The 22,629-nt window shown below is 38.7% G+C and overlaps 2 protein-coding genes across 4 annotated transcripts in view; one reads left to right on the top strand and one right to left on the bottom strand.

Annotated features, from left to right (window-relative positions):
* The window catches only part of WDFY2 (WD repeat and FYVE domain containing 2), a 164,578-nt gene that overhangs the window by 92,827 nt on the left and 49,122 nt on the right, over positions 1-22,629 (top strand). For 2 of the 3 annotated variants that reach the window (XR_006355610.1, XM_043993597.1), the window contains exon 3: positions 2,006-2,079. The exons of the other annotated variant lie outside the window; for it this stretch is intronic. Coding sequence is in view for 1 of the 2 variants with exons in the window: in XM_043993597.1 (XP_043849532.1) it covers positions 2,006-2,079 (74 nt within the window). In the remaining variant the exon portion in view is untranslated. The remainder of the gene's footprint in view (positions 1-2,005; positions 2,080-22,629) is intronic. 3 annotated transcript variants of the gene reach the window in all.
* Positions 18,326-18,751, bottom strand: LOC122746195 (40S ribosomal protein S17-like). The gene has a single exon (XM_043991668.1). The coding sequence runs from the start codon at positions 18,749-18,751 to the stop codon at positions 18,326-18,328; it is 426 nt and encodes a 141-aa protein (XP_043847603.1).

A 22,629-nucleotide genomic window follows, 5' to 3' on the forward strand; every position in this document is an offset into this window, starting at 1 on the left:
ATTGGGCTTGTAGCTGTGAGGAGCAAATTATATCTTCCAGAGTATTAATGGGTCCTGGAGAATTTGCAAGCATGTGGCAGAATCACAAAATGGGCAAACATGAATTTATGGTGAAATTATATCAAGAAATAGAATATTTGTGTTGAAATTGTTTCATTATTTGTAAGACAAAGATACTTACTTAGATCATTACTTCAAATAATTGCTTCAGATTTTCATCATATTGCCTCTGGTTATCCAGTAAAAATTTGCTGACTCATAAGAAAATGTCTTGACTAAGCTAGTGGCATCAAGCACTTAAAATTTTATTTAAAGAATGTGTTTTTCTTTGTATTTCTCCTCTGTATTTCTGTAGGCTTTGATATATTCAATAACCTGATGATCAAAATTGGAAGAAAATTAAATGATTAAAGAATTCAAAGATCTTGTTTCTTGACTGACTATGCCTTTGAAAAGAATTAAGACCTATCTCAAACAATAGTATGTTGTTGTAGTACTATGTGTTTATGAGGTCACTCTTTCCAAAGAACTGGAAGTATTTTGTAGATTAAAAATGAAAATCTTGGGGGTCGAAGCTCAGTTCAGATGCTGCCTCAGACTTTTTTTGTTTCTTTGTTTTTTTTTTGCAGGGCAATGAGGGTTAAGTGACTTGCCCAGGGTCACACTGCTAGTTAAGTGTCAACTGTCTGAAGCTGGATTTGAACTCAGGTCCTCCTGAATCCAAGGCCAGTGCTTTATCCACTGCGCCACCTAGTTGCCCCTTACTGCCTCAGACTCTTACTGGCTGTGTGACCCTGGGCAAGTCACTTAACCCCAGTTGCCTTTCCCCCCAAATGAAAATCTGCTTGAGGTAATTTGTTAAATATTCAGTAAGGCTAAGGATCAGGTTTGGATTTCAGTCTGAACTTCCTCCAAATTTTATGTAAATCATCTGTGAAATGGAATAAAAGTATTATTTGATATTGCTTCTGCTGCTGCTTCCTATATCTTGGGGAGCTCAGAACATAATGGAGCTTTCTTTAAACTTTATTGTTCTTAGAAGATATTTGGGATATTACAATTTTAGCACCCTAGGAGCAGATATAACTAGGTACACACAAACACAAATACATACATGCATGGCATGCATTTTCACATACACGTATGTATCCAGGATAGTTTAGTTGCAAACCAAACAGTAGCTAAGTTCCCCTCATTTTATCCACAAGAATAATTAGGTTCATACTTAGCTAGGTGGCAAATCTGGCATGAACCCAGGCATACACCCTGTTTTCCCAATGTGAGCTCAGTTCAATATAGTTTGGACTGAACAGAGTCTCTAAGCCGTGCAGGATCAACCCCAATAACACCCCCCACCCCGACCCCCGCCAAAGCCTAGGGTCTTGACTGCTGTTATTGGAACCAATGTGCCTGAAACTTTTTATTCAGCAAATTACCTGGAATCCTGCTTTCTGCTCATCAGCTTTAAATTGTTCCTTTTTAAAAAGAAAAGTTGGGGGAATGGGAAAGATATACTCTGGATTTCCTTACTGTTAAGGGAATGGCAGTATAGTAACCTATCTCCTTTGTTTTGTTTTTTCCACTTCGGACATGATAGATTGTATTTGTGTAAGACTGAGTCCTGGTGGAAGGGAGTGTAATGAGAAAGTTTAAAAGATGGTTATAATCCTGTTGAAAAGAATTTAACAAGAAGAGGAAGAGGGCAGTGTTTATTTACAGTGTTGATAGAAAGCAGAGAGAAAGAGCCACGTTCTAGTTTCCCAGATCCCTTGGAACTTCCCCAGGTTGAGAAACACTGGCTTTAAGGGTTCACTGAAAGGGTAAAGGAAAGGAACTAGGAATATCCAATGTTGCTTATTTTATGTTGTTGTGACTGGGGACTGAATGAATCGTACTTTTCTTTTTTTATTAAGAAAATCCCCTTGTAGAGTTAGCTAGTTAGGCACCCCAGAATCCATAAAAATCATAGATTTGTTAACATCATCAACATATTCATTTTTTTCAGCTCCATGTTCATGCATGTCTTTTAACCCGGAAACAAGAAGACTGTCCATAGGTCTAGACAATGGTACAATCTCAGTAAGTACTTATAAATAAGATTTCTAGTTGCCCTACTTCCCTTCCTGTGAAGTATATATTATATTTATTGCGATGGGAATTGTTTATTAGTTGTTTTTTTCCTTCAAATTAACAGATTAATTTTCCTGCTTACGAAAGTGGAAATTGCAGTGTAGCAAATTGTAGTTCAGAAGGGTATTGTGTGTGTAGGCTGAGTTGTAATCAGTCTTTCTTTAAATGTTGGCTAGGTTTCAACTTGACTTACTCACCATGTACATGTTAGTTAGGATTAGGGGCATTATTAGGCAAATGAGTGAGCTGCATGAATCTGTATATTAGTTAGAGCAAGCTGTGAGCCCAGCAGCTTTGATCAGATTGTTAATCATGGTGTCATAAGCTTCTCCCCACCAGCAATTGAATGTAAGGCAAATTTCTCCCTTAGATCTGCATGTCTGATCTTGACTTTGATACTCTGGGTTCTCCCCCTTTCCCTCCTTTTTCCTGCTCCTCTTTGCCTCTCAACTCCCTAAGGCATGTGAATAGACAACTGTTTGCATAAAAATCACAGAAATTTGGTCTGTCAGCTCAATCCAGGAGGAATACTTGGCTTGTTGTTTATAGGTTTTTTGTAAACTCTTTTAAAAGTTGCATGTAAAAATCAAGATAAGTGTACCAGGTAGCTAAACTCCAGCCCATCTATGTTAAAGGATGTAGCAAATATATGCTTGTAGTAAAAATATTTGATTCAATACTCAGAACAACATGCGATTGCAAGACGCTTTTAGAAAACTGGAAATACTCCCTAGATTTTGTTGATGTGGTCAGATATATCTCAGCAGTAAACAGATAATTTCAAGTTATGTAGGATGAGTTCTTTGGGCATTGTGAAGACATCAGTCTGGCCTCAAGAAGCTTATATAACTAAGACATTTTTCAAAGCTCAACTATTGATGACTGAACTTCTTGTCTATTTCAAGTCTCTACAGGACAATTTTTTTTCTCAAAAACAGGGATTGTAATTGGATTCTTGAACAGAAATGCTCATTGAAAAGGAAATATAAAGGGAGTGAATTCAGTATGAGACAGCATGGTCTTTAAAGCACTTTCCTGGTGATTGCTGTCAAAGAAAGGGCTGTGTGTAGATAAGCATATAGATGGATTCTTTCTACCATTGAAGCCAATAGAGAAGAGAGAAGAGAGTAGATCGCTGATGAAGTGGACCTCGAAGGCAAGGCAAGTCAGAAGAATTGGTGGTGGAGAGAGTCTTAACCATTAGGTAAAAGTGGAGAAAACATACTAGACCTTTTTTTTAAGTGGTGCTTAATGTGTCAGTAGATTGCCCTTACTATTCATAATGAGTCCTCAGCCAATCAGTGTTGATCTACTAGTCGTCAGTCTTTAAGACCAAGTAGGTCAGTCGCCAATTGGAAATCATCAGCCTGATTAACCAATCAATAAGTGTTGATTAAGCTCTTATATGTCAGGTCCTTTGCTACTCACTCAGAAACAAAATTATTCCTCCTCTCAACCTGCTTACACATCATGGGAGAAAACTTGCACATAAAGAAGTATGCACAAAACAAGCGGTGATTTTGCAGGAGAGGTACCAGCAGTAGGGGAAATCAGGAAAAATTTCATGTAGAATGTGACATTTGAACTGAGTTTTAAAAGAAACTGGGAATCCAAAGAGGCAGAGGTGAAAAAGAAAGTATTCTAGGTACTGGACAGGGGGAGAAGGGAGGCTGTGTTGGGAAGGCCAGAAAGGCTGGTTTGACTAGACCTGAAAGTACATGAAGAAGAGGAGTTTGTAAAAAGACTCAAGAGATAGATTACATCCTTCCTTGTAACCTGTAGTGCAGTGGAAATATGAGTACAGTGCCCCCATTCACCTTAAGGAAATGGAAACTAGCCCTTCTGAAGAAGGTCTGGGGCACCTTTGGCTACTTAACAGAATTTTGCCTAAAATATCTTATTTGTGTTGCTGAAGAATTCATAACATTGTACCTTTTCTCAACTACATAATCATAACATGAATAAAAAACCACAAGGGGACTGACTCATCGCCTTATTGAAGTTTCATAATTTGTTATTGTTTAGTAATTATTAGGCACCCACAATGTCAGGGTCTAGAGAGCATAGATAGTGCTCACAATGAAATGTCTGCTCTCTGGGAGTTTAACTTGCTAAGACATCTACATGTATTAGGGTGATGTAGAACAGGAGAGACTCGTTTTAGAGGGCATTTATAATAAATATGTTCCATAGGTATTAAAGATAAATAACCATTCTCCTTATTTCATTTAAAACAAAGACATTAAAGTAGTTCTTCCCTCTAAACAAAGGGAAGGCTTCCATGACGTCAGTTTCAATTCAATTTTTTTTTTTTACTCTTTGAACAGCTGTGTATGTTTGAATAGATCAAGGTTCTAAGGAGAACAGGAAAACCTCAGTAGTGTCTCTAATCATCCCAGTCTGTGATGCTTTTTTAGATAGTTTTCAGGCTCTGGTAAGGGAAAGCATTAAATTTTTCTGGGGCTTATTATAAACTTCCAGGATTGTCCGTTTTTGTAACCTGTATTCTTGGCCTTTTCACAGATAATGAGGACCTCTGCCAGAGCCTTAAAGTAGAAAAAAAGACAGGAACCAAAAGCCAAAACTTTTTTTTATCATCCCTGGTGAAGGGGTGGATAAGGGAGGGAGCTGAGCCATTTTAAAGTATAAGGATCATTTTATATATATATATATATATATATATATAAATATGTGGATTTAATTTGTGTTAATAATCTTGCTTGTAATTACTATAAAGTTATTTGTTAACTCCAGTCCCTGTAAAAGTTGTTTATTAATAATTGTATAAAATAAAATAATATTAATATCATCTGACTGATAGCAAGAGGAAAAAAAAGAAAGTTGTCATAAGTATATATTTAGATCTGCCAAATTTTACTAATAGACCTTTGCTCTTACTCAAAAAATTTTTTCAGAGTTGGGTAACTTTTCTAAGGGCAATAAGTTTTTCTGGAAGAATGTCCCATATTTAGCTGATTTCACATGCAGAAATCTTTTTGTAATCTTTTACTACTGATAGCTAATGGTTCCATTAGTTCATGTTCATGTCAGAATAGTTTCTGTTTATGGTACTTATTTTCCACAGACTAATAATTAACATATTATTGAGTGCAAGGCAATATTCTAAGTTTCTTGGGGCATAAAAAGAAATTTGCTGCTTCTCTAGCTCAACTATTTAGCCTATGCGACTATTTAATTGTTCATATATTCTTGTCTTGTCTCCCAGTTAGACTTCAAGTTATGTCCTAGCCCTTAAACCATGATAATCACTGTCAGAGAAATTGGTTTTATCATCTGTAAGTTTTATGGACTAATTGGGGAGACAAGGCATAAACATGTGAAAAGTTAGAGAGCAGTAAACATTGACATCAGATGCATGAGATATCACACAACAGTGATGGATTAAATACCTAATGACTAGTGGTAATAACAATGGCAGCCCATATTTATCCAAGACCTTTTAATTTGCAAAGCACTTTCCTTGCATATAATAATCTAATGAGCTAGGTAAGTTAGTGGAAATATTTTTACCTCCATTGTACAGATGAGGATTCTTCATACTTCATCAGTCCCATGTGACTTTTCATGGAGTCTCCATTTTGTGAAGGAGGAACCGTCCAGGCTGCCTTCATTCCTCTCTGAGTCCTTGGCTTGTTTTCCAGACTTCAGAATCATCCTCCCATCCAGATCCCTTCATCCACCTCCACAGCTCCTCCATTTCTTAGCTTCCCCTTTTGTGTTATTTAACCCCATTAAAATGTAAGCTCCTAGAGGGTAGATACTTTTTGGAAATTGCATTTGTATCCTCAGTGCTTAGCATAGTGTTTGGCACATAGTAATATAATAAATATTAATGTTAATAAATGCTTGTTTCCTTCCCTCCTAATGGACTTTTTGACTTTTATACTGGGAGCACTGAAGAGTTACTGAAAATTTAAAGAAGGAAAGTGACATTAAACCAGTGCTTTTATGGTGATTAATTGGCAACTAATGAGCAAAATGAATTGGAAAGAGGAGCAAAAAGAAGGGAGAACAATTGGAAGCTGTTGTACTCTGCTTATATTCTGATAAGAGCCTGAATCTCTAATGGAAAGAGAAAGATAGAACTAGATATAGATTAAATACACATGCAAGAAATACTAGAAGGAAAAAAATACTAGAAGGAAAGAATCTTCCAAATTTGGGATAGGCAGTAATAAAAAATAATAAAAAGTAAGTTTTGAATCTGAGTGATTAGGAGAACAGTGTTTACCATTAATAAAAACAACCACTTTGAGGGTAGAAATTATAAATTTGGTTTTAGATGTATTGAGTTTGAAGTAATAGCAAGACAGTGTAGTAGTATTTGGGGAGGGGGGTGGGTGTCTGTGTGTGTGTTTGCACAACAATAATTGAAGTCATAGCAGTAGATGATGTCTCTAGAAGAGACTGTGTAGAGAGAGAAGACTGAGAGGATTGAGAACCAAACCTTTGGGGAAAGGTCACCTTTGTAGGCAGTAGGTAAAGGGAGCTGCTAACAAATGAATGGCGGAGATAGAGGAGGATCAGAGTAGTATAATGTCATGGAAGCCAAGAGAAAAGTGGAAGGAGTTGCTGGGGGTGGGCATGTTTTATCTGAAGCTGCAGAGAGATCAGGGAGAATGAGAATTGAGAAAGAGCCGCTGGATTTGGTGATTAGGCTAAAGAGTAGCATCTTGGGAATACTGGGGAGGGGGTCCCTCCTTCAGTGTTTGCACCAGACTAGATGACTTTTAAGGTCCCTTTTAGTTCTTATATTTCAATACCTATTAGAGCATGAAGCTTCAGTGGAGCCATGGGAACAGAAACTAGGCGGGGGGGGGGGGCAGTAATTTCATATACAGATCGCCACCGCTCTGCACCTTTGTTGGCAGTGTTCGAGAGCTGCTATAGTCAGAAGCTTTAGTGAGCTGCTGCTGGCCAGCCTTCTGGTGGTGGGTGAATCTCTCCACATGGAGCTTGGCTGTTTCCTCGGGGAGCAGATATACAGTCTGTTGTTAGGTATGTATTTAACACCCTTCCAGCTTGGTAGGACCTACTACATTCTGAAGTCAGCTTATATCCTAAAGGCATATCCTTTAATAAAGCAGGCTCGTCTTTACCTCATGATGAGATATAGACATAGGACTTTAGAGGAAGAATGAAAAATGTTGACATAAAGAGAACTGATGTGTAAATCCCATCTTTGAAAGGAGACAGGTATTAATTTTAGTCCATAAGTACCCATAACAGTATAGCCAAATTGGACTGTCTGTTCATTTTTACGAATTTTTACCCTTCTGACATCAAAAAGACTGGATGAAGAGGACTTTCTCATCCATTTCACTCCAGTGCTATCAGCAGTCCACCTATGGGGACGTCTATCAGCTGTTTGGGTTCTGGGTTTCAGAGCCATCATCCTGAGGAGAGCAGATGTTTTAAAGTTAGGTGATTGGTTTGCCAAATGAAAGAGGTTTAAAGCGTTTTGGCCTATATAAGTAGTAGTATTAACTGGGTTATTTCCCCTGTGTGAGAAGAAATGATGTTGCTTTTGAGCAGGAGTGTGGTGTAGAGGAAAGTGTACAGGCATACCTTGGAGATACATGTGGATCAGATCCAAACCACCATAATAAAACGAAGATTGCAATAAAGCGACTCATGAATTTGGGGGTTTCCCAGTGTATATAAAAGTTATGTTTATTCTATACCGTACTTGTTTAAGTATGCAATAAGTATTAAGTCTTAAAAATGGATGTACCTTCTTCCAAAATACTTTATTGCTAAAAAAAAAACTGCTCACCATCATTTGATCCTTTTGGTGAGTCATAATCTTTTTGTTGGTGTAAGGTGGTCTTGCCTTGATGTTGATGGATGCTGGCTGATCATGGTGGTCATTGCTGAAGTTTAGGGTGGCAATTTCTTAAAGTAAGACAACAATGAAGTTTGCCACATCATTTGACTCTTCCTTTCACAAAATATTTCTCTGTAGCATGCAATGCTCTTTGATAGCATTTTACCTGCAGTAGAACGTCTTTCAAAAGTGGAGTCAAACCTCTCAAACTCAGCCTCTTCTTTTTCAACTAAATTTATGTAATATTCTTCAATATTGTGTCTCAGGAAATAGGGAGGTCCAAAGAAAGGGAGAGAGACAGGGAACAGCAGGTCAGTGGGACAGTCTGAATATACCCTACATTTATTGATAAAGTTTGCTATCTTATATGGGCACTGTTGGTGGTGCCCCAAGACAATTAGAATAGTAACATCAAAGATCATAGATCACCATAACAAGTATAATAATAATAATAATAATGATGATGAAAAATTTTGAAATATTGCAAGAATTACCAAAACATAACCAAGACACCATATGAGCACATGTTGTGGGGAAAATGGCACCAATAGACTTGCTCGATGCAGAGTTGCCACAAACCATAACCAAACCCCCCCCCCCCCCCAGTATCTGTAAAGCACAATAAAATGAGGTACATCTGTGTTGGGTTTGGACTCAGAGCACCTGGTTTCAAATCCTGGCGCTGCCATTAATTTAGCTACATGACCTGCCCCAACTGCTTAATGTCTAGGTCCTCTCTGTAGAATGAAGAGATCAGGGGAGATGTGGTGCTAAATCCTATGATTCTACAAACCAATATTACCCAGTAAATTGGTATTAAAACACATATGGGAAATAGTTCTGTGTAGATTTTAGCAATTATCATTAAACTTTCTAAGCTTTTCTTTAGTACCTTTGTATTTGTCATGGGGAATTGTCAGGGGTAATGTCCATTAGAATAAGTGACACAATTGAGAAAATACCTGATACCCTGATAATGAAAAATACAACAGAGCTTTACCATCTTTTGTTTTCAAACATTCTTTTTTTCTTTTTCCGGGGCTATGGGGGTTAAGTGACTTGCCCAGGGTCACACAGCTAGTATGTGTCAAGTGTCTGAGGCCGGATTTGAACTCAGGTACTCCTGAATCCAGGGCTGGTGCTTTATCCACAGCACCACCTAGCTGCCCCCCATCTTTTGTTTTAATATCAGCTATATTTCCTAGTGTGTAACCATCCTTATAATAGGAGGGGAAAAAAGCCAGTTCAGTAAAAACTAACTATACACCAAAAAAAGTTGGCTATTATAATCAGTGTTCCACACTCCCAGGCCTCTATTCTGTGGGGTAAAGCTTGGTCATTATAATCTGATAGCATGGCCATATCTATTGGCCACAGTCATGGGGTCATTGCTATTGTTTTCTTGGTTTTATTTACTTCCCTTTAGTTCATGTCTTCATCAGTTCTTGTGTTCTCATTATTCTCAATATTCATTCTATTTAGTCATCATTTCTTACAGCCCAGGAATATCCCATTACATTTATTATTACCACAACTTATTTAGCCATTCTCCAATGCATCAGCATCTATTCTAGTTCCTTGTTGCTATAAATATTCTTTTGTGTATGGTTGCTTGGCTTTTTATCACTGTCCTCCTTGAGGTACGTGCCTAGTAGTGTAATCTCCAGTTCAAAGAGAACGGACATTTTAATCACTTTCTTCTGTATGTTTCTAGATTCTAACAGGCAGTTTCTTAGATCCTAATTGTTGCCTGTTTTGGAAAAAAAAAAAAAGAAGCACAGGGCATCAGTACAGGGGAAGGATATATTTCAGTCAAATCAATCAATCAACATTTATTGTGCCTTAAATTCACCAGGCACTCTGCTAATAAGCAAGTTCCAGGGATCCAAATACAAAAAAGAAAGATAATACCTGACCTCAAGGAGTTTACAGTGGAATGGGAGAAAACACCACACAAATGGAAGGAGAAGGTACCCAATGAGGGGGCATGGTGGAAGAGTCAGTTTGCTGTTGCTGTTCACTTGTGTCTGACTCTTCATGACCCGCATCTGGGGTTTTCTTGGGCAAAGATACTGGAGCAGTTTGCCACTTTCTTCTCCAGCTCATTTTACAGATGAGGAAACCGAGGCAACAAGGTTAAGTGACCTGCCCATGGTCACCCCACTAGTGTCTGAGGCCAGATATGAACCCAAGACAATGAGTCTTCATTGACTCTATCTATTGCACCAAATAGCTGCTTCTGGAAAACTCTCAAAGTATTGCAGCCAGGTCCTTTGGGGGCATTGATCTAAAATCCCATCAGTCACACCAAGGACTTTTTCAAAGATCCTGCCTCTTCTGCTTGCTTACATTCTAGTGACCTCTGACAAACCCATCATTTAATACCCATTTGTCCAGTGCCCACTCTATTCGTGGTGCTGTGCTAGGTTCTGGGGATAAAAGTAAGGAATTCCTTACTTCCTGCCTTCAAGAAACTTATCCCCTATTAAAGGTTAAAAATGAGTTCACAGGTGCAGCTATGATAGAGTTGTGCCAGGTGCAGAGGATAGTTAGGGGGGTTTGAGCAGGAGAGGACCCCTTCTAGCTAAGGGGATCAATGCAAGTTTGACTGAGAAAGCAGAACCCGGAGCTGGCCTTGGAAGGAAGGAAAAGCTAGATTTCAGCAGGTGGCAATTTGGCAGGAAGCGGGAGGGGGGGGGATAGATAGTATGTGCAAATGAATAGACAAGACCAGGAGATATTTTTGTGCGTTCTGTGATTCAATTAATGCTAAACTCCATTAGCTTGTTTGGGCCACATTGTGCAGTGAGTAGAATGAGTACTGGATTTAGAATCTGATGAGTCATGTTTAGGTTCCAGCAAGTAGCCCAGCTTAAGCCAGAGCACAGAGAAAGAAAACCATGTGATCCAAGTCTGTAAAGAGAGGTTGGACGCAGATGGGGGGCGCTTTGAGAGCCCCGCTAAGAAATTGTATTTGACTCTGTGTGATTTAAATGTCTAAATGTCGGTTCTAATCTGTTCCCCCAGTTTTGGGGGGAACTGACTAAAATCACTGATAAACGAGTTTAGGTTTTTAAGGGTTTATTGAAAGAGAGTAAGAGAAAGAGAAAGATTGAGAACAGAGTTCCTACAACCTGCTGGAGACTTACTGTAGGAAAGCTCCACCAATTCACAGAGAGTAGGCCACATGCCCCGTTTTCTACACGAAACATGAACAAAACCCTCAAGAAGTAACCATTCAGTGTGGTGGGGAACTCACTGAGAGAACACGTTCATTTTGTTATTTGATTTCAATGGTTAAGAAGTTATTAATTTGATCCTGGAGACTCCCCATTGCCTCTAGGATTAAATACCAAATCCTTTGCTTAGCCTGGCCTCCTGCTCTACTTCTCTCAGTCTTCTTACACTTTACTACTTGACATGCAGTCTTTGATCCATTAACACGGACTCTCCATCTTTCAGCTCTGTGGATCCTCTTTGTGTCCAATCCCTGGAATGCTCCCCTTTCTGATTCCCACTCACCGGCATTCTTTAAATGCCTGCCTTCAAAATCCCAACTAAAATCCGCCCCCCCTCCCCTTTCAGAAAGCCTCTCCCAACCTCTCTCTCTCTCTCTTTTTTTTTTTTTTTAGTGAGGCAATTGGGGTTAAGTGACTTGCCCAGGGTCACACAGCTAGTAAGTGTTAAGTGTCTGAGGCCAGATTTGAACTCAGGTACTCCTGACTCCAGGGCCGGTGCTTTATCCACTGTGACCCCTAGCTGCCCCTTCCCAACCTCTCTTGATGCTAGTGTTCATTATTTCCTGCTTACCCTGTATATGTAGCTTGTTCATATATATTTGTTTGGTGTCTCCCTCATTAGATTGTGAGCTCCTTGAGGGACTGTCTTTTCCCTAGCACATAATAGGTGCTTAATAAATGTTTATTGATTGATATTGAGGCAAGATCTATATCATCATAATTTCTATATATTAGTCCTACTTCTATCCTCTGAGGTCCAAGTGCATCTAAATCCTTCTTTTATACAGAAAACCTTTGGAAATTTGAAGACTGGGATCATATTTCCCCCATAGGCTTGACAACACTAATTATTTCAACTGATTTTCATATGACTTGGTTTTTAGGCCATTCACCTCTCTGGTCACCTTCCTCTGAATACATTTCACTTTGTCTTTCTTAAAAAATGGGGCCCAGAACAGAACACAATAGTCCAAGTGTGATCTGGCCAGTGCAGAGTGCCGTGAACAAGTACTTCTTTATAATGTACACTGTGTTCCTATTCCTATTAATACCAAATTTAATTAGCTCTTCTGGCAGACTGGTAGAGTGGTAAGAGTACTGGATTGGGGGTCTAGAGTTGGATTTTAGTTCCATCTCTGCTACGTAATAGCCATGTCACCGTGGCCAAGTTGCTTTACTGCCTTGTGCCTCAGTTTCTCCATCAGTAAAATGGGAGGAAACATGAATAATCAGGGTTATTTTGGTTTTTGGTTTTTGGGTTTTTTTGCAGGGCAATGAGGGTTAAGTGACTTGCCAGGGTCACATAGATAGGTAAGTGTCAAGTGTCTGAGGCCGGATTTGAACTCAGGTCCTCTTGAATCCAGGGCCAGTGCTTTATCCACTGCACCACCTAGCTGCCCCCCAGGGTTATTTTGAAGATCAAATAAGATATATAAAACACCTCATAGGTGATAAGCACCATATAAATCTCAGGTATTCTTATTGCACTTCTTGATTATTGCTTTAAAAAGTATTTGTTTTGTCAGCGTAAACAAGATATCTCTTGGGCATACATTAAAATAGTAAAAAATAGAAATAAAATACATAAAACAGTAAAGAAGATTCTCTTACAGGTGGCTGAGGAGATAATGTACTGAGTATTAACATGGAAAGAGTTAACTCAACAAATATTTCTATTAATGGCTACAGTATACCAATGCCGAGCGCCGGAGATAAAAAAGCAGGCAGAAATGCTCCACTCAAGGAGCTCAGGTCTTCATAAAGGAAACTACTTAGAAGGAAAGACATAAAGACAGATGTGAAGAAGGGGAATACAACAAGGGAATGGTGTTTCCCCGAGGCACTGACAGTGTTGTGGGCAATGTCCTATCCAGACCCCAGATAGAAAAGATGTTTCCTCAGTATTCCCCAACACTCATAGATGATATGGTATTAATTGCATTGAGCCCTGGAACACAATAGAACCTGAAATTGATGTGCTTTTACCAGTGGACATGACTCAAAGAAGTGACATTGTATCCCAGGATACATAGTAAGTGCTTCGTTCTCAGTATAATCCATAATCATTTGAAAGAGATTAGTTTAACCAGCCACACTTGAAATGTTGGTGGAAAACACACAATACCCACATTGTAATATGCATATGGACAGAAAGCCCATGGAGATGGGCCTTTGTGTCCTCTTTATTTAAAGAGGAGAGGCAGAGGTGGGGGTGGGGAAGACAGTCCAGTCTGGTGTAATGGATAGAATCTAGACCTAGAGTGAGGAAGACCTGGGTTCAAACCCCACCTCTGACACTAGCTGTATGTCTGTGGACTGGTCACTTAACCTCTCTGAAGACTAAGGCAACTTTATATGGCTTAAATATTATGATAGACAGGTACTGAGCTCCATCAATGGAGGGAACCCTGAACCAATGAAGCCTTGTTTTAAAAAAGGATGAGCTAGTTATCTGATGAGAATGAAGCATTTCCACATACAAAGATCAGAAAATGGGGAGCATACATGAAATTGCAGATCTGTTCTATGCACTTTGTTCCTTATAATGTATATTAAATCTAATATGATATTACCAACATTGCCTTACTTATCTTTGTCCCTCTATGAAACCCACTTCTGGTCTCCTGTGTATTTTTAAAAAACATTTTAAAATTGTAAACATTGAAAAATGTTTCATTGATCTTTTTTTTTCTGGTATCACTACCCCTTCCCAACTCTACACATACACACACACACACACACAGAGGCACGCGCACACAAACACCCCCACACACACAACCCTCCCTTCTAGCAAAAGTATAGTCAAAGCAAACTTATATTTTAATGTCTATGTTATTCTGCACTATTTTCTCTCTACCAAGAGTTGGAAAGGCTACTTCATCACCAGTCGTTTGGAGTTGTGATTGGTCATTGCCTCATTCAGACCTTGAGTCTTTCAAGGTCGTTTTTGTTTACGATGTTGTGGTCAGTATTTAAATTGTCCTCAGCATCAGTTCCTACAAGTTTTCCCAGGTTTCTCTGAATCTGTTCCCCTCACTATTTCTTACAAACTCTTGTCTGGTCCATAAGGATATTTAGAAACATTTGGTGAAATTGGGTTCCTTCCTGGAACCCAAGGACCCTGTGTCTATAGCATTTTCCTGATTTGGTTGTGCCTGACTCTTCATAAATCCATTTGGGGTTTTCTTAGTAAAGATACTGGGGTAATTTGCCATATCCTTCTCCAACTCATTTTACATTTTACAGGCAGACTGGGTTAAGTGACTTGCTCAGGGTCACACAGCTAGTAAGTGTCTGAGGCCAGATTTGAACTCAGGAAAATGAGTCTAATTCCAGGGTTGGTATTCTATCCACTGTGCCTCCTAGCTTCCTCAGATCTGTAAGATGACACAGCTGGAATGCATCCAAAATTAGAAGGGAGGCAGAAAGCTGGGAAACAATTTTTGTGGCCAGTACTTCTGATAAAGGCCTCATCTCTAAAATATATAGGGAACTAAATCAAATTTATAAGAATCCAAGTCATTCCCCAATTGAGAAATGGTCAAAGGATATGAACAGGCAGTTTTCTGATGAAGAAACCAAAGCTATCTATTCCCATATGAAAAAATGCTCTAAATCTCTAATGATTAGAGAGATGCAAATTAAAACAACTCTGAGGTACCACCTCAAGTGTCAGGTGGTACCTCAATCAGATTGGCTAAAATGACAAAAAAGGAAAATAATAAATGTTGGAGAAGCTGTGGAAAAATTGGGACACTAATGCATTGTTGGTGGAGCTGTGAACTGATCCAACCATTCTGGAGAGCAATTTGGAATTATTCCCAAAGGGCTATAAAGCTGTGCATACCCTTTGACCCAGCAATACCACTTTTGGGTCTTTTTCCCAAAGAAATCATGGAAAGGGGAAAGGGACCCAGATGTACAAAAAGATTTATAGCTGCTCTTTATGTTGTGGCAAGGAATTGGAAGATGAGGGGATGCCCATCAACTGGGGAATGGCTGGACAAGTTGTGGTATATGAATACAATGGAATACTATTGTGCTATAAGAAATGATGATGAGCAAGAGGAGTTCAGAGAAACCTGGAGGGTCTTGAGTGGGCTGATGATGAGTGAGATGAGCAGAATCAGAAGAACATTGTACACAGTATCATCAACATTGAGTGTTGATCTACTGTGATGGACTATATTCTTCTCACCAATGCAATGGTACAGAAGAGTTCCAGGGAACTCATGATAGAAGAGGATCTCCAAATCCAAGGGGGAAAAAAAAAATTGTGGCATATAGATGCTGAATGAACCATACTATTTCTTTTGTTTTTGGTGCTGTTGTTTTTTTCTATTTTGAGGTTTTTCATCATTGCTCTGATTTTTTCTCCTATAACATGACTAATGCAGAAATAGGATTAATGTTATTACATGTATATGTATATGTATATATGTATGTATACATGTGTATATATGTGTATATATGTGTGTGTATACATACATATATATATATATATATATATATATATATATATATATATATATATATATATAAAAACCTATATCAGATTACCTGCTGTCTAGGGGAGAGGGGAGGGAGAAAAATCTGAAATTGTAAAGCTTGTATAAACAAAAGTTGAGAACTATCTTTACATGTAACGGGAAAAAAATAAAATACTTTATTAGTTTAAAAAAAAAAGATGACAGCTGGACTACATGGCCCTTGGGGTGCCTTCTAGCCCTATATCTGTAAGCCTAAGGTCAAGCAAGCATCTTTGAGTACATGAGACCATATTAACCAATTCAATTCAACAATTCCTAGAAATTAGAATTACTTAACTCCTATTTTCCTTCTGTATTCACTAAGGAGAATCACATTTTAACTGGGCTGTTTAGAACAAAAATGGTTGAGAATTGAAACCAGATTTGATCTACCAGGCTGGTATCTCTCAAAGGTTAGGGTGACTTGGCTCATTATTATTTAAAAATAGATTTTTATTGATATATTTTGTTTTGATTTTTAAATCACCCAGATTTTCCCTGTATCCCTTCTCTTATCCTTTCCATAGGCTATTCCTTTTAACAGAATTTCTTTTAATGATAAAAAAGTATCAAAACCAATAACCACATCAAAAACATTGTTTTCTGTGATGTCCTATACCTGTGAGCCCCTACCTATCTATGCCAAGCAGAGGGTGGGGGGAAGATACCTTTAGGATCTTCTTTGGGCTCAAACTTATTCCTTATAGTTTTGTTACTATTTCAGATGCATTGTGGTTGGGGGTTTTTTCACTTGTACTGCTATAGATACTGTGTTTGTTGATTTCCTGCTTACTTCCCTTTGTCTCAGTTCATTGTTGTTGTTGTTTGTTTTGCCAGGCAATGAGGGTTAAGTGACTTGCCCAGGGTCACACAGCTAGTAAGTTTGTTGTTTTTAATTTATTTTCTTGCCACCATCAAAAGTGCTGCTATGAGTATTTTGGTGTCTGTGTTTGTCACTGACTTCCTTGTGGGATATATGCCTGCCAGAATCTCTGGGTTAAAGAGTATGGACCTTGCAACCACTTTATTTGCATAATTCCACTTTACTTTCTAGCATGATTATCCTAATTGACCCCTTCACCAGTATTGCATCTGAACCTCCCTCTTTTCCACAACCATGCCAACATTGACTTTTCCCATATTTTGTCATCTTTACCAGTTTACTAGGTGTTGACATTGGCTTGCAGTGGTCACTACTTTCCTTTCTATGCACTCACGAATTATTGATTTTTAAAATGATTTATCTGTTCTAGAAATATTTCTGGAAATAGATGATTAATTTTTTGTGGTAACTGTTGAAGAAAAGAGATTTTTTTTTAAGTTGGACATTAGTTGTTTATCTTCAAAGTTTTGGTACCTTCCTAGTTTCATACAATTCATGAACAATCACCAACACACATTCAAAAGTATTTGCAAATTATTTGAACACCAGACCCAGATCTAGTGTTTGAACTCGTGTTGGACACTGGATGCTCTCTACTGTCTCCTTACCTATCTTGGGCTTCAAGTCCTTTTTTTTTTTTTAAAGTATCTTATTATTTTCCAGTTACATGTAAGGATAGTTTTCAACATTTGTTTTCATAGGATTTTTAGTTCCAAATTTTTCTCCCACCCTCCCCGCTCCCCAAGCCAGAAAGCAATCTGATATAGGTTATATATGTGTAACCACATTAAACATATTTCTGCATTAGTCATACTGTGAAATTGGGCTTCAATTCCTTTTGGGGGTGGGGCGAGGCAATTGGGGTTAAGTGACTTGCCCAGGGTCACACAGCTAGTAAGTGTCAAGTGTCTGAGGCCGGATTTGAACTCAGGTCCTCCTGAATCCAGGGCTGGTGCTCTATCCACTGCACCACCTAGCTGCCCTGGGCTTCAATTCTTAACCACCAAAGTATGATTCTCCTTAGTAGGAGATAAGTAATTCTACATTCTAGTACTTCTTTTTTACAAATAATTTTTGTTTTGTTTTGTTTTGTTTTGGGTTTTTTTGGTAGGGCAATGAGGGTTAAGTGACTTGCCCAGGGTCACACAGCTAGTAAGTGTCAAGTGTTTGAGGTCAGATTTGAACTCAGGTTCTCCTGAATCCAGGGCCAGTGCTTTATCCACTTCACCACCTAGCTGCCCCATTCTAGTACTTCTTAATTAAGTACTTAAATGCTTAAAAAGTCATTGTTGAATTTGTTAATGTTGTCTCATCTACTCCAAGCTGCTTATAGATCCCTGACTCTATAAGAGACCTCAAAGGCCATCTAGTCTAGCTATTTCAGCTTAACAGATGAGGAAACTGAATTTCAGGGGGAGGAGGAGAAGTGACTTGTCCAAGGTAACATGCAAGTAAGGACTTGAACCTAGAACTTTTGAGTCCAGAGTTGGTGATCTTTCCTTGTTCTTGCCTCCAAACTGCCCTTTTTTGTTTTCTGTAGCACCTTAGGGAGTTTTAGACTTCTTGACATGACTAACCCACTGCCCTTATCGCACCAGTCACTTTTCTGCATTTGCCCCAATAAACTTGGGAACTCCCAGGGGAAAAAAAAAAGACATTTGCAAAACACAAAAGCAGGCATCCATAAAAGATCAGTTTATTGGCAAAAGTAAACATTAAACAGCTCTTCTTGGAGCTTGAAGTTCATCCCAACCGTGGGCTGGGTAACTTGCAGGTTAGACAAACTGCCAAAGTCCAGGAGTTTCAACATTTCTTTGGTATCAGGGTCCACTTCTGTGATCTCCTGATCCAAAGCAGCGACCTCAGGGACATAGTTATCCCTCCTTTCTCTTCCTTCTTCTGGCAATTTGATGGAGATACCTCTCCCAGGGCCTCTCTGGATGTGCTTCATCAGATGAGTGACACATCCCGCAATCTTGTTGTGGAGCTTCTTACTGGGGATGATGGTGATCTCCTTACACACGCGCTTGTTGGTGTGGAAGTCGTTGTCCAGGCGGGTGTAGTACTTTTCCATGATGACCCGAGCCCCCTTCTTCACAGTCTTGTTCTGAACACGGCCCATGTTGGCTGCTGGGGGTGAAAGGTGCCATAAATGTCTTTTTTCATACAAGTCTCAGTTTAACAGTACATACTCTTTGCATAGATTTCACTTCTATTCATTATCTGAATCATTGAGAAATGCATTATCAGATTTCCTCCCTTGAGAGCCACACATCCCACTTCTATAATCATGGAATTTAGAGCAGAAAAGGACCTTAGGGATCATCCACCCCCCACCCCCCCAACCTACGCAAGGTTGTTCTAGTAGGAAGTGATGGAGCCAGGGTTCAGCCTATAGCTTTGGACTAAAAAAATCCAGTGCTGTCTGTCTGTTTGTCTGTCTGTCTTTCTCTGTCTCTGTCTCTCTTTCTCTCCTTCCTCCCCCCCACCCCCACCCCCCAGGTCATAGGATTATATCTTATCTTTTTAGATACATTTTATGAAAGTTCTAAAAGAAAAATTAAAATTCATTGTGTCAAATTTCATACATAATGAATGACAAATGAAGTATATAATAGACATTCACAGTTTCATTTATGATATTTTTTCTATTGTTTGCACTCAGACACTTACTAGCTATGTGACCCTGGGCAAGTCACTTAACCCCATTTGCCTTAAACATCTGGGGCCATCTCCAGTCGTCCTAATACATATTTTGCCACTGGACCCAGATGGCACTGAAGAAAAGAGTGGGACTGGTGACTTTGCATGGCCCTTCCTTACTTAAATCCAGTTCATTGCAAGTCATGGCATCTGTCATGGTCCTCTTTGAGAATAAAGGACAAACAATAACAACAGCATATGGCAGTATTCTAATATGGTAATATTCATTTCCTACAATTTGGTGAGCCATTCCCTCTTAGTTCCTAGGGTTTTTGCCTGGGAACAGCTGTAAATAGTTTTGTACTTAATAGGACTTTTTCCTCAGTCATTGATATCTCCAGTATGGGTCTAGCAGTAGTGTAGCTGGGTCAAAGGGTATGTGTACTATTAGTAACTTTTTGTGCATAACTCCAGATTGCTTTCCATTCACAGCTCCATCATCGTGCCTGCTTTTCTACAATTCCTCCAACATCTACTTTTCTTACTCCTTATCCAGATAAAATGTGGGAATCAGGCATCCATTTGCTAATCTCCTTTGATTCATGCTTGTCATATAGTAGGAAGATTTTTAAAATCAGGAGTGGGGGCAGCTAGGTGGCGCAGTGGATAAAGCACCGGCCCTGGATTCAGGAGTACCTGAGTTCAAATCTGACCTCAGACACTTAACACTTACTGGCTGTGTGACCCTGGGCAAGTCACTTGACCCCCATTGCCCCGCAAAAAAAACAAACAAACAAACAAACAAAAAAAAAAAATCAGGAGTGAGAAAACCTATATTTTCATTCAAGCTCTGCCATTAACTAGAAATATTACTTTGTTCAGTTATTTAACTTCTATAGGTATCACTTTTCTCATCTTTAAAATGAGGGGGTTAGTCTCCAAGGCCTCTTTCAGTTCTCAAATTCCAAGAAATCTAAAACATTAAATACAGGCCTTAACAGCACCTTCTACCATCTCCTTCCTCAAGTAGGACCAGTGGTTGGCAGCCTTGAATTTGAATTTTATGGCAGCAGCTGAGTATAATTTCCTCTTTTCAGTAGGCACTTTCATTGTTGAGATTGTTTTTCTCAAAAGTTTCACTCTTTATCTGCTTAAAAAAAAAGGTATTAGTGAGTAGTCATTGTGTGCTGATCTCTTGTATCATTTCTTTTGGAATATATCTGAATTGTTACTGTTTAGAAATGTAATTTAAAATATGCTGCCTCTTTCATTGACCGAAAGGGATATGGAACAACAACATGAGGCAGAAAGGGTTGGTGGGAGGAGACAGGGAAGAGGGAGAAAAAAATTGCTTGGTATAGTTTCTGTGGAAATTGGGTGGGTAGGTAGGTAGGTAGGTAGGAAGGTATGTATGTATGTAGATAGATAGATAGATAGATAGATAGATAGATAGATAGATAGATAGATAGATAGATAGATAGATAGATAGATAGATAGATAGAAAGAATGAATATAAATTCCATAAAAGTATTGACTATTTTTTCTTTGTATTCCCAGTGCCTAGTACATGATAGGCATTTAATAAATGCTTATTAATTGATTAATATAGTTAACAAGCACAGAAGTAGAGTAGTAGCAATAAGAATGGAAAGGAAGTGACAGAAACAAAGAATCTAGGATACTTGGCACTCCTGGTTGGATTTTGTAAAGGGACATTGATACCCCTTCAGCTGTAGACTTCATGCAGAATTTTCCTGGTTTGTTAAAGCAGCATTTCTCAAACTGATTGCCCTGGAACCCTGACATACCGTGATGAAGTCCAGGGTTTTCCAATAAGAAAAAGCATTGTAAGGTTGGACAGATGCAGTATGCAGACTCATCTCCTATGCTGTCTCTGTTAGTGATACACAGGGTCTTTATTCAGCCGGTGCGGGTGGCATTGGTGATTGACTGTTCAGACTCAATCCCTTAACTAAAAAAGTGAGTTTCTTGGGGGCCGCTAGGTGGTGCAGTGGATAAAGCACTGGCCTGGGATTCAGGAGGACCTGAGTTCAAATCCAACCCCAGACACTAGACACTTACTAGCTGTGTGACCCTGGGCAAGTCACTTAACTCCAATTGCCACACCAAAAAAAAAAAAAGTGAGTTTGTTATTCTTCTAAAAATTAATCATTGAATGCATCCAGTAATTTTATGACAGTTTTAATCAGTGGATCATTAGTCAAAATAGGGATTATGTACATTTGTGTATACGCACGCACATGTGTGTCCATGTATTATTATAGTTTATATAAGTAAAGAGGAAAATAAAAATTCTTTGTGAAGTAATTATACGCAGTATAAAATATAGGACCTATTGCATTCAGTATGGTTTTCAGTCTCAATAACAAACAACACCATATTTTTCATAAAATTGTTAGTAATACAGTTAGATTGGGAAGAAGATTGACCTCAACAATTGACTTCAGAGATTTTAAAAAATATTGTGAATTTTGATATCATTAGATTTTTGTTTTTTCAGGGCATTGGGGATTAAGTGACTTGCCCAGGGTCACACAGCTAGTAAGTGTCTAGTGTCTGAGGCCGCATTTGAACTCAGGTCTTCCTGAATCCAGGGCCAGTGCTTTATCCATTGCACCATCTAGCTGCCCCTCATTTTAAAAGGTCATTTGAAAAGACTTTACTGAAAAAACAAGTCAAGTGTGTTTTGCTACTGCAAAATGTTTGAGAAGCTCTCCTTTCAAGAATTTCCAGGAGAAATTTTTTACCTTCAGATTGTAAGCCCAAACAAATTGTGGCAGTGTAAACCCAGATTGCCTCATTTCATCTTTGCCCCTTTTCTGTCTTTCCTCTTGGGACAGATGTGGCTGTATTAATAAACCTGCAGACAACCACTTGCACATATGCTGGAAGTCATAATAACTATTGATATTGATGGTGATGTTATTTCTCTTACAATCTATGTGTGTTATTTGTTGTGTTGCTTTGGGGGATGAAAAACAGGTAAAGTTTTTTTTAGAGTCAATAAATAATATGTTTAGATCCATAAAATTTGACAGTTCTATAACGATTAGCCCCAGCATCTTGCCACTAGTGTCTTCTCACTACAGGAGTTCTCATCATTTGTTTGATTATTCAGAATAACATTTGAGAGAATTACTATCCAAATGGTTGGATTTGTGTCAATATTTTTCCTGTGGGGTGGCTCTTCTGGATGCTAGCTGGAGGTAGAATGCCAACAGAGATTTATGGAATCATAATTCTTTCCTGAGGTGATAGCCGTGATCAAGTTTTATGCATCTAGTCAAACTTAGCCAGGAAGGGATTTAAACTGTATAAATAATGAGGCTCCAAGAA

This window comes from Dromiciops gliroides, chromosome 3 (assembly GCF_019393635.1).
Source record: "Dromiciops gliroides isolate mDroGli1 chromosome 3, mDroGli1.pri, whole genome shotgun sequence".
NCBI lineage: Eukaryota > Metazoa > Chordata > Mammalia > Microbiotheria > Microbiotheriidae > Dromiciops > Dromiciops gliroides.